General features: G+C 46.1%; 1 protein-coding gene across 1 annotated transcript in view; it reads left to right on the forward strand.

Moving 5' to 3' along the window:
• FAT2 (FAT atypical cadherin 2) overlaps positions 1–12,317 on the forward strand; it is a 71,862-nt gene that overhangs the window by 35,561 nt on the left and 23,984 nt on the right. Inside the window, exons 10-14 of the mRNA XM_053665948.1 lie at positions 752–4,810; positions 6,361–6,557; positions 7,498–7,651; positions 9,563–9,796; positions 11,075–11,458. Of these exons, the coding sequence (XP_053521923.1) occupies positions 752–4,810; positions 6,361–6,557; positions 7,498–7,651; positions 9,563–9,796; positions 11,075–11,458 (5,028 nt within the window). The remainder of the gene's footprint in view (positions 1–751; positions 4,811–6,360; positions 6,558–7,497; positions 7,652–9,562; positions 9,797–11,074; positions 11,459–12,317) is intronic.

A 12,317-nucleotide genomic window follows, 5' to 3' on the forward strand; every position in this document is an offset into this window, starting at 1 on the left:
AGCATTCCCTGGGACTACAGTGATCTAAGTGAATGCACTTCCAAAGACGGTAAGAACAATAGCTAAGGGATTATGCATGTTTGGAGAGAATTTACATGTTTATTATATAAGCCCACCAATGACTGTGCACATAGAGGATGCTTGTAAGTGCATGCAATATTTAAAAATATAATATCTACATGCTTATACAATAGAAGGGACCTATAATTACTTCATTAGACACATGGCATAGTTTTAGGAGTAATTTTCTTTTCCTGCTAAGGCTACACCATGATTTTGTATCTCATGTAGTTTTCTTCATCTCAAAAATGGAATAATACTGCCTGCATCAGAAAGTATTTGTAAAGATTAAAAGAAAAAACATATGTTAATATATGTTGTAAACTGTAGAATACTATACAAATGCCAGGGTTACTGCTATCATTGGTTAGTGTTAATTATAGGTAATTGATGTAACAAGATGATAATATCTAGTATCCAACTAATTTTGACGATCTTGTTCTCTGCCCTCTTAAAGCATAATGTTCATTCATAATTATGTATATGTATATGTATATACATATAATATAATTCGTACATATAAAAAATATATATACCCTATACATTGTATCATAACTAAATCCAAAGAGGCACAGGATGTTAATTTTGCCCTGTCCGAGTTTTGTGTGAGTCTCTTTACTGATCTAGAAAGCCTTAGTTGGTACCTCTTGAGTGTGTGATAAACATCAATTTGTCTTGTCTTTTGTTTCAGGGAACAACGAAGGTTTCTTCAACATCAATGCCTTACTAGGCATTATCACTCTAGCCCAGAAACCTAATCAGGCAAGTCATGCCCGGTATACTCTGACCGTGAAGGCAGAAGATCAAGGCTCCCCACAGTGGCATGACCTTGCTACAGTGGTCATTCACGTCTACCCTTCAGAAAGCAGTGCCCCCATCTTTTCAAAAGCCGAGTACTTTGTCGAGATTCCCGAATCCATCCCTGTTGGTTCCCCGATCCTCCTTGTCTCAGCTACAAGCTCCTCTGAAGTGACCTATGAGTTAAGAGAGGGAAACAAGGATGGTGTATTCTCCATGAACTCATATTCTGGCCTCATTTCCACTCAGAAGAACTTGGACCATGAGAAAATTCCATCTTACCAGCTGAAAATCCGAGGCAGCAATATGGCAGGAACATCTACTGACGTTGTGGTTCTCGTTTACATCATTGACGAAAATGACAATGCTCCCATGTTCTTGAAGTCAACTTTTGTGGGCCAAATTAGTGAAGCAGCTCCATTGTACAGCATGATCATGGATGAAAACAACAACCCCTTTGTGATTCATGCCTCTGACAGCGACAAAGAAGCTAATTCCTTGTTGGTTTATGAGATTTTGGAGCAAGAGGCCTTGAAATTCGTCAAAATTGATCCCAGCATGGGAACACTAACCACCATATCCGAGATGGATTATGAGAGCATGCCCTCGTTGCAATTCAGCATCTATGTCCATGACCAAGGAAGCCCCATCTTATTTGCACCCAAGCCTGCCAAGGTCATCATTTATATCAGAGATGTAAATGACTCTCCTCCCAGGTTCTCAGACCAGATATATGAAGTAGCAATAGTGAAGCCCATCCACAGGGGTATGAAGCTCTTCATGGTGTGTGCCAGTGACGATGACTCGGAAGTCAATTATAGCATCAAAGCTGGCAATGCTGATGAAGCTGTTGCTATCCATCCCATCAATGGGCAAATATCTGTGCTGAATCCTGTTCTCCTGAGACACTCCCGGGAGCTCACAATTAGGGCTTCTGATGGCCTGTATCAAGATACTGCACTGGTGAAAATTTCTTTGACACAAGCTCTTAACACAAGCTTACAGTTCGACCAGAACGTCTACAGGGCAACAGTGAAGGAGAATTTGCAAGACAGAAAAGCACTGGTGATGCTTGGCGTCCAGGGCAATCATTTGAACGACACCATTTACTACTTCCTCTTAAATGGCACCGATATGTTTTACATGATCAAGTCAGCAGGCGTGTTGCAGACAAGAGGTGTGGCATTTGACCGAGAACTGCAGGACACGCATGAGGTGGCAGTGGAATTGAGGGACAATCGGATCCCTCAACGGGTGGCTCAGGCTCTGGTCATAGTTTCTGTTGAGGATGTCAATGACAATCACCCTGAATTTAAAGACCTGCCCTATTACACTATCATCCAAGATGGCACAGAGCCAGGGGATGTCCTCTTCCAGGTATCTGCCAGCGATCAAGACTTGGGGGTAAATGGTGCTGTCACATATGCATTTGCAGAAGATTACACATATTTTCGAATTGACCCCTATCTTGGGGACATATCACTGAGGAAACCCTTTGATTACCAAGCTTTAAATAAGTATCACCTCAAAGTCATTGCTCAGGATGGAGGAACCCCATCCCTCCAGACTGAGGAAGAGGTTCTTGTCATTGTAAGAAATAAATCCAACCCACTGTTTCAGAGTCCTTACTACAAAGTCAAAGTGCCTGAAAATATCACACTGTACACCCCAATTCTCCACACCCAGGCCCGGAGTCCGGAGGGACTCCGACTCATCTATAACATTGTGGAGGAAGAGCCTTTGATGCTGTTCACCATTGACTTTAAGACTGGTGTCCTAACAGTAACAGGCCCTCTGGACTATGAGTCTAAGACCAAACATGTGTTTACAGTCAGAGCCACAGACACAGCTCTGGGGTCATTTTCAGAAGCTACTGTGGAAGTCCTAGTGGAGGACGTCAATGATAATCCTCCCACTTTCCCCCAGTTGGTCTATACCACTTCAGTCTCAGAGGGCTTGCCTGCTCAGACCCCTGTGATCCAACTGTTGGCTTCTGACCAGGATTCAGGGCAGAACCGTGATGTCTCCTATCAGATTGTAGAGGATGGCTCAGATGTTTCCAAGTTCTTCCAGATCAATGGGAGCACAGGGGAGATGTCCACAGTTCAAGAGCTGGATTATGAAGCCCAACAGCACTTTCACGTGAAAGTCAGGGCCATGGATAGAGGAAACCCTCCACTCACCAGTGATACCCTTGTGGTCGTCGGTGTGACTGACATCAATGACAATCCTCCAGAGTTCAGGCAACCTCAGTATGAAGCCAATGTCAGTGAGCTGGCAACCTGTGGACACCTGGTTCTCAAAGTCCAAGCTCTTGATCCTGACAGTAGGGACACCTCTCGCCTAGAGTACCTGATTCTCTCTGGCAATCAGGACCGTCACTTCTCCATTAACAGCTCATCGGGAATAATTTCTATGTGGAACCTTTGCAAAAAGCACCTGGACTCTTCTTACAATTTGAGGGTAGGTGCTTCTGATGGGGTTTTCCGAGCAACTGTGCCTGTGTATATCAATACTACAAATGCCAACAAGTATAGCCCAGAGTTCCAGCAGCACGTTTACGAGGCAGAGTTAGCAGAGAATGCAAAGGTAGGAACGAAAGTTATTGAGTTGCTAGCCATAGACAAAGATAGTGGCCCCTATGGCACTATAGATTATACCATCATCAATAAACTAGCAGGTGAGAAGTTCTCCATAAACCCCAGTGGCCAGATCACTACTCTGCAGAAACTGGATCGGGAAAATTCAACAGAAAGAGTCATTGCTATTAAGGTCATGGCTCAGGATGGAGGAGGAAAAGTGGCCTTCTGCACTGTGAAGATCATCCTCACAGATGAAAATGACAATGCCCCACAGTTCAAAGCCTCTGAGTACACAGTGTCCATTCAATCCAATGTCAGTAAAGACTCCCCAGTTATCCAGGTGCTGGCTTATGATGCAGATGAAGGTCGAAATGCAGATGTCACCTACTCAGTGGACTCAATAGAGGACTTGGATGAACAGATCATTGAAGTCAACCCGATCACTGGTGTTGTTAAGGTGAAAGAGAGCTTGGTGGGACTGGAAAATCAGACCTTTGACTTAAAAATCAAAGCCCAAGATGGGGGTCCTCCTCACTGGATCTCTCAGGTGCTATTACGACTTCAGGTAGTTGCTAATGAAGTATCCTTACCCAAATTTTCTGAACCTCTGTATACTTTCTCTGCATCTGAAGACCTTCCAGAAGGGTCTGAAATTGGTTCTGTTAAAGCAGTGGCAGCTCATGATCCAGTCATCTATAGTCTAGTGCAGGGCACCACACCAGAGAGCAACAGGGATGGTGTCTTCTCCTTGGACCAAAACACAGGGGCTCTCAAGGTGAGGAAGGCCATGGACTATGAGTCCACTAAGTGGTACCAGATTGATTTGATGGCGCTTTGCCCCCATAATGGCACTTACTTGGTTTCCTTGGTGTCTGCCAACATCCAAGTGAAAGATGTCAATGACAATAGGCCTATTTTTGAGGCTGATCCATATAAGGCTGTCCTCACTGAGAATATGCCAGTGGGTACTACAGTCATTCAAGTGACTGCCAATGACCAGGACACTGGGAATGATGGCCAGGTGAGTTACAGGCTGCCAGTGGAGCTTGACAGCAATATCCATGAGCTCTTTGCCATTGACAGTGAAACTGGCTGGATCACCACACTCCAGGAACTTGACTGTGAGACTCGCCAGACCTACCACTTTTATGTGGTAGCCTATGACCATGGCCAGATCATCCAGCTATCTTCTCAGGTCCTAGTTGAAGTCTCCATTACAGATGAGAATGACAATGCTCCCCAGTTTGCTTCTGAAGACTACAGAGGATCTGTGGTTGAGAACAGTGAACCTGGTGAACCTGTGGCCACTCTTAAAACCTTTGATGCTGATATTTCTGAGCAGAACAGACAGGTCACCTGCTATATCACAGGTAAGGATACCTGTCTAGGAGTGAAGGCACTGGGGTGCATTGAAAAAAAGTTCAGAAAGAGGTGCCCTAAGACATGGGTTTGAGTTCTGGCTCTGCCACTTATTAACAGTGTGACCCTGGGTAAATCACTTAACCTTCAAGAACTTCAACTGCTCCATCTATAGACTTGGCATGCCTGTTTTCATTCACCTGACAGGGATACTGGTAAAATCTAACTTGAAAAAGTTCTGAGAGTCCCCTATACATCAGAAAGTGCTTTGCAAAAAGAATCTTTTATGACTTTAGGTGGAGTAGATAGAATAGAAGTGAGATTCTGTAACTGTTCTCAGCTTTTGGGAGATGGAGAAGGTATCACCAGTTACATGATCCATGACAATTCTGCCAGGTGGCTGTCCTTGTAGAGTAGTATTTTCCCTAGAGCAAGTTGTGGGTAGTAGAAGATGCTTCTTAGTCAATCATGGAACCTAAGTGTTGTAATGAAAACACTTCCTTGGGTCTGATACAAACCCAATTCCTTCATTCACATATGGGAGAACCAAAGCCCAGATAGAGGGAGAAACTCAACCAATGTCACACTCCAAGCTTCTGCCAGGGCTGAGGTGAAAACCACACCCTACAAACTGCTTTCCTCAGGAGATGCCTATTGCAAACCTAAATTACCCCAATTCCTGTCCAATGGCTGAACCAGCCAAGCAGAGGCCAAAAGAGTCTTTACTTCTCAATCACCCTGTTCCCCACTTCGAGGCACCATGTCATCTCATTCCCATGGACATGGCTCCTTCGGCTCTCACAGCTGTCTGGAAGAGAGTTAATGAGTCTGAAGTGTCAACCAAGAAGCAGAGACTCCTGGAGACAGACCCTGGATCAGAGCTGTTAGAAATATGGAGTCTTAGGGAAATAGAATGTTATCATCTTCCATCAGACTCTTAAAAAAACACAAAAGACTTAAAATCTTTGAATCATAGAATAGTGTTAATATATCATCAACTCAGAACAGCTGAATCTTAGAACTCTGGAATCTTAGAATCTTAGAAATCCACCTCCCCTTACCAGTGATCTCTGTCAAGGAGAGATAACCCGGAAGCAAACCTGGTAATCATCTGGTGCTCCACTTAGTCTGTGTCCTCAGTTGTAAACTGAAACCTCAGAGAGTTTAGTACTGTTGATCACTTTCCCCTCCTTTACTGTTGAACATATGCTAGAAGGTTCTTGTAAAGACTTAAAGTTTGCTTCCCTTTAACTTCCTCCCAGTCCTTCTAAAGCATGTGTGCACACATGTACACACACAAGAGAAACCTGTCCACATATTTTGGAGTAGTGCTTCTTGCACTACTAATTCCATTCCACAGGTAGCCCTTGATGTCAGAAAACAGGGTTATGTTTCACAATAGCAAATAACTGACTTAATGTGGAACTGTGGGTCCCTAGTTAAGGGAGGAAATTTTAGTCTTTCCTAGCAATTCTAAAAGTGTCAGATGGGCAGCTACCTGCAGCACAAGACATGGTTCATTCTCATTGCTCAGCTTCTAGAATATCTCTTATGTTTTTAGATGGAGACCCATTGGGCCAGTTTGGTATCAGCCAGGTTGGAGATGAGTGGAAGATTTTCTCAAGGAAGACCCTGGACCGTGAGCACATGGTCAAGTACTTGCTCCAAATCACAGCTTCTGATGGCAAGTTCCAGGCTTCAGTCATTGTGGAAGTCTTTGTCCTGGACATCAATGATAACAGCCCTCAGTGCTCACAGGTGAGAGCTTGGTGAGGGGTTGGATGGGAGTAGAGGCAAGGAAGCTGGAATGATGGGCAAGAGGAAGGAGAAGGACTCAGGGGACCATCACTGATGCTGGCCATCACCAACCATACCTGCCCTTGCTTCTCCCCAGCTAACCTCAAACTAGTGCCTTGGGCAGGGAGCATTCTAGATAATTCCTTGGTCTCCCCATAGGGATGTCATCAACCTCTTTTTAAAAAAATATTTTATTCATTTATTGTTAGAGAGAGGGGAAGGGAAGGAGAAATAAAGAGAAACACTAATGTGTGGTTACCTCTTGAGTGCCCCCTACCAGGGACCTGGCCCACAACCCAGGCGTGTGCCCTAGACTGGGGATCGAACCGGCAACCCTTTAGTTTGCAGGTCAACACTTAATCTACTGAGCTACCCCAACTGGGGCAAAATGTCAGCAAGCAATTTAGGATCCATGGTCTATACCTCTCCCCCTAGACTCCCTAGAAAGGGTCATTTTTATGCAAAACACATCCTGAAATAAATTAACTTCTTCATTCTCCAAACACAATCTGCCACGCTGAATGGGAAACGCCCTCCACAGGTCAGCTTGTTCCCATGGACCATTACTACCCGACACATCCACAGAGACACCCTGCACTGCCGCCCACGCTCATGTATGCATGTCCCTACATGGGTAACACAAACCAACACAGGTAACCTCCTCCCGCTTATGCATATTCACAAACATGCAGACAAGGCAGTTACATTTTTTATTTAAGGGATACTTCCCTAAGGGCCTCATGTAATTCAACCCTAAATTTCCTGTGGTGTGTGTGTGTGTGTCCACCTGTCCCCTCCAATCTCTCTCTCTGCTTCTGTCTCTCTCTTTGTCACTCTGCCTCTCTCTTGATCTAAGAGTATGTGTCCCACAATTTCCCTCTTCTTTGTCTTCCATCTCTAGCTTCTCTATACCGGCAAAGTCAGTGAAGATATATCTCCAGGACACTTCATTTTGCAAGTTTCTGCAACAGACTTGGACGCCGATACCAATGCTCAGATCACATATACTCTGCATGGTCCCGGAGCAGATGAGTTTAAACTAGATCCTCATACAGGTAGGTTTTCTGAGCTACAAGATTGAGCTATTTGTTTACCCAACACCAAATGCCCAGTACTATGCTAGGCTCCTTGGGGAAAGAAACAGGAATTAACACATCCATCCATCCACCCATCTACTCAGCACACACAATGTGCCAAGCATTGCACTAATGTGAGGGACATAACCAATAGATGAATAAGACAAAATTTGGTCTTTACGATCTAATAGAAAAGGCAGTCATTGAATCAGTGGTTTAAAATGTGCTGAGTTAAGAAAAATGCAGGTTTTTAAAGGGAGTTTTGGTAGGAGAAATTGACTTAGGCTTGGGAGTAAAAGCTCCTGAAGAAAGGCCATTTTATGTGAGACTTGAGGACATGCAGGAGTTAGCCAGGGGATAAAGGAGTAGTAAGTAGTAGGGACAAACATTCCAGGCAGAAGAATTTATACAAGGACCTAGTTTTTAAAAAAAGCGTGCACATCAGAACTTGACAGAGGGCCAGAAACTGGAACACAGAAGGGGAGGAGAGAGGGCAAAGGATGAGACCCTCAAGACAGGGGGGCCAAATCCTGCCCTTAGAGGCATTGAAATATTTAGGCAAGTAAGCACCAAGGTCAAAGACATGATGTCAAGATGTATATGCTGCAGATTGGGGATAAAACCTATATTGTTGTAAGGATCAGAGATAAAGTATATGGAAGCCTAGCCCAGGTCTAGCACATAATAAGAGTTCTACAGATGTGGTTGCCATTGTCAGTATCACTAGTTGGGGGACAAAGCAGAGAGCAGGAAGCAGAAAGTCCCCCAGGATAGACAGCAAATACCTGGGAGAGGTTGGGCTGTGAGAGGCTGGTGGAGAAGACAGGGTGGGGTCCAGCCTGCTCCTGTTAGAGGAGCAGGCTACAGAGGTGGGGTCCCTAATCTGTTCCTGCAGGGGAGGGCTTGGGGGTGGGCAGTACAGAAGGACCCGGTCACAGAGGGCCAGCCACCAACACTTGGCTTGGAATCAGCAGCCTTTGAGATTCCTGAGCAGGGAGGTGGCAGGTGAGAGTCTGTCTCAGGAAGCTGTCTGAATAGACAGGAGCCAACATTGTCCTTCCTGACTCCCATCAGGGGTGCTGAGTCACCCCAGGTGGGTAACCTGATCTCTTTCCGCTGCTGTTTGTTCAGCTGCAGGATAATCAATGGAGTCAAAAAAATGGGTGGTTTTTCTGAATACGGGAATAATACATGTTTATTGTGCAAAAACTCAAACAATGTAGGTGTATATTAGGCATAAATCAGAAAGTCTACATAATAGCCAGCATCCCCCTCCAACAAGCACTCTTGGTGTATGTTTTATCACACTGGTTTTCCATGTACCTCCAAAATCTCTGTACAGAAGACTATACTGTGACTTGCTGTTTTTCACATCACAGTATCGGAGAAATCAGCAAGGCAGTACGTACAGCTCTATCATCATCCCTTTTTGGCTGCACAGTATTTTACTGTGTGGCTAAATCATTGTGTATTTAACCATTTTTTGAAAAACATATAGGATGGTTTCAGTAAATTGCTATTACAAACAATGTCTTTATTGGGTTGATCATTCTGTAGGAGAGATTCCTAGAAGAGAACTTGTGGGCCAAGGGATAAACACATTTTATGTGTTGTTTGAAATTGTCTAATTGCCCTTTAAAAATGTTGTGCCCCTTTATAGCTTGTTGGGGTGGATGTCAAATTTGTGATGTGGTGGTGGAGTGTGTTTGGGAGAATTAGGGATGTGAGCAGGCAAGGGGGAGTGGATACAGGCTGAGCTTCTTTCCTGAATGTGTAGAGCAGGGCTGATTTCTCTGGGACAAAGCTCTGTCTTGCATAGACATCTAGAAGACACGTGTCGGGGTTATGTTCCCCCAGAGAAAGCTCACTTGCTGTCATTTCTATGGCCAGGGGTACTGACCACTCTCACAGCTCTGGACCGAGAGAGGAAGGATGTGTACAGCCTTGTTGCCAAGGCGACTGACGGAGGCGGCCAATCCTGCCAGGCAGATGTGACGCTCTATGTGGAGGACGTGAATGACAATGCCCCACGCTTCTTCCCCAGCCACTGTGCTGTGGCTGTCTTTGACAATACCACGATTAAGACCCCCGTGGCGGTGGTACTGGCTCGGGATCCAGACCAAGGTAAGAAGACGGCTTGGAAGCCATTCGCTCTTGGGGTCACCTTGGTCACCAGGGTTTGACTCTGTGTGTTGCTCTGGGGCTGTTGAGGACTGTGGTTCCTCACTGAGTCTCCAGACTCTCACAAGTGGAAAATGTTGGTCCATAAACTGCATACCTCAGTGCTATATCACAAAAGATCTGGGCAATTTGTTGAGGCCAGTACAGGGCATTTCAGTCTCACTGTTTCTCACTGCCACTTAGAACTGGAGCCCTTTCAGTCCTGCCATTTAACCTCAAGGAAAGGTTAAATATTTGCATTTTAAATGCAAATATTCAATGCAAAATATACCAATCAAAATTGCTCAGCTCTGATTGATTCACTGTAAGAAAGGAATTTGGGGCACAAACTTCATTAAGCCTACTAAATTCCTTGATCAACTTTCTATACAATAAAGTGGAATCCTTTTCAACATTTTACATTTTAATTTTAACGACATCCTTTTCATTAGAGTTCATTCGTTTCCTTTAAAAATTTACAAAGCAAATCGGATTCAGCTGGGAGTATTTGTTCCATATTGTGCCAATTACAGCTTCTGCCATCCAGCATTTCATTGTGGTTACATACAAACACACACATGTACCTGGTGTCCCCTGTGTGGGTGTGGGTCCAATTTTCTTGAGTTCAATTGTATAATCCAGATAGGGTAAAAATGCCCTTGGGTCAAAACAGCCAGATCAGCATAGGATATGAAAACAATGAAGATAAAAATGGGATCAAAACGCCCTCTTTCGTTTGACCCCAGCAAAGTAAATTCAAGACTTCCTAGAGGAAGTGAGTTTCAGCTTGGCAATGATGGAGGTAGGAGATTTTGGTGGGATGCAGGGGTTCTAGGGAGGGCACATAGTGCAAATGCAGCTAATGGCTTACAAGGCCCTGTACATGCTTGATTAGACAGTGCTTGCTCACCTCCAGGGACAGGAAACTCCCTACTTCCTAGGCAGCCTCTTCCTTCCATGGTACCTCAGATAATTAGCAAGTGCTACCTATTTGCAGCTGACCATCATCGGTCCTGGTCCTGCCGTCTGCAGCCACATCGATCTCCTAGACCCTCACCCATGACAGCTCCCCCAAGACTAGGAGTTGGCACCTATCTGCTTCAGCCCCAGCCTCCCTTTGCAGATGCAGGAGCTCTAGTGACTTCAGTCACATGTTCCAATCCCCCACCCTTGTAGGACACATCCTCTGACTTTACACCAGTTTACCATTAACCCTTCAAACACCCTCGCTCTCCCCCACAGGTGCCAACGCCCAGGTGGTTTACTCCCTTGCGGACTCTGCTGAAGGCCACTTCTCCATCGAAGCCACCACTGGCGTGATCCGGCTGGAGAAGCCCCTGCGGGTCGGGCCACAGGCTGCCCTACAGCTCACTGTCCGTGCCTCTGACCTGGGCGCTCCGATCCCGCTGTCCACGCTGGGCACCGTCACGGTGTCCGTGGTAGGCCTCGAAGACTACCTGCCCCTGTTCCTGAACACAGAGCACAGTGTGCAGGTGCCTGAGGACGCCCCACTTGGCACAGAGGTGCTGCAGCTGGACACCCTCACCCGCCCGGGCTCTGAAAAGACCGGCTACCGCATGGTCAGTGGAAACGAGCAGGGGAGGTTCCGCCTGGATGTCCGCACAGGTGAGGCAGCCCCTGCCCCCGGTCTTGGGGAACTTGCATTCTTCACATTTCGGTTGTATCTGTTACATGAATGCCTCCTGGGCCAGCCTCCTCTGGCCCTTTCTTCACTCTGCATCTCTCCAAGGTACCAGGTCCCTTCTGCACCCTGGGGCCACCTTATGTGGGAACCCCTCATATCCCCCACCTCCCCACCCAGGACCCGAGGCAGCCCACTCTCCTCCTACAGTTTGTAGCTTCAAAGTTTCGGCTCCGACCCAGCCCCAGGAGGCTGAGGCCACCCTCCATTCTTGGCTGCTGAGGTAGAAGTATTTACTGGAATGTGGGGCTAAGGCAGCCCAGGACAAGGCTGTCTGCTTCCCTCCTGGAGCCCTCCCCAAACATCCTGGCATCCCTGAGCTTCCCCTTCTTCTAACAAAGAGGGAGAACTAGGAGACCGTCCCTCCTCTTTGCTTCTAGCCACAGAAGAGTCTAAGTCAGATTCACGGAACCTCCTGGAAGGGCCCTAGAGGCTCCCCAGGTCAGACCAAGCCCTGGTGGAGTCCTCCCCACACCACCCAGCAATAATGCTGTCTACTTCCTAAAGCAGCCACCTTATTGTTGAACAATATTTTCTCAAAGTTTGCCTTATGAAGACTTGGAACAAGTCACAAATAGAAAACAGTGTAAACTACGTGTTCCCATCACCCAGCGTCAGGGGCTGTGCACACAGACCAGGCTGGTTCCGTCCTCCCCTGCTGCCTTCCCACATCTTCCCACCGCTGAGCACCTCACCGCGGGCCCCAGACAGCGCACTGTTTTGTTCACAAACACTTTGGTGGGTGCCTCTAAATGATAGGACCTCCTGTAATAGACATTATCC

Source organism: Artibeus jamaicensis, unplaced genomic scaffold (genome assembly GCF_021234435.1).
Source record: "Artibeus jamaicensis isolate MK-2021 breed Jamaican fruit bat unplaced genomic scaffold, CSHL_Jam_final contig_432, whole genome shotgun sequence".
Classification (NCBI taxonomy): Eukaryota; Metazoa; Chordata; class Mammalia; order Chiroptera; family Phyllostomidae; genus Artibeus; species Artibeus jamaicensis.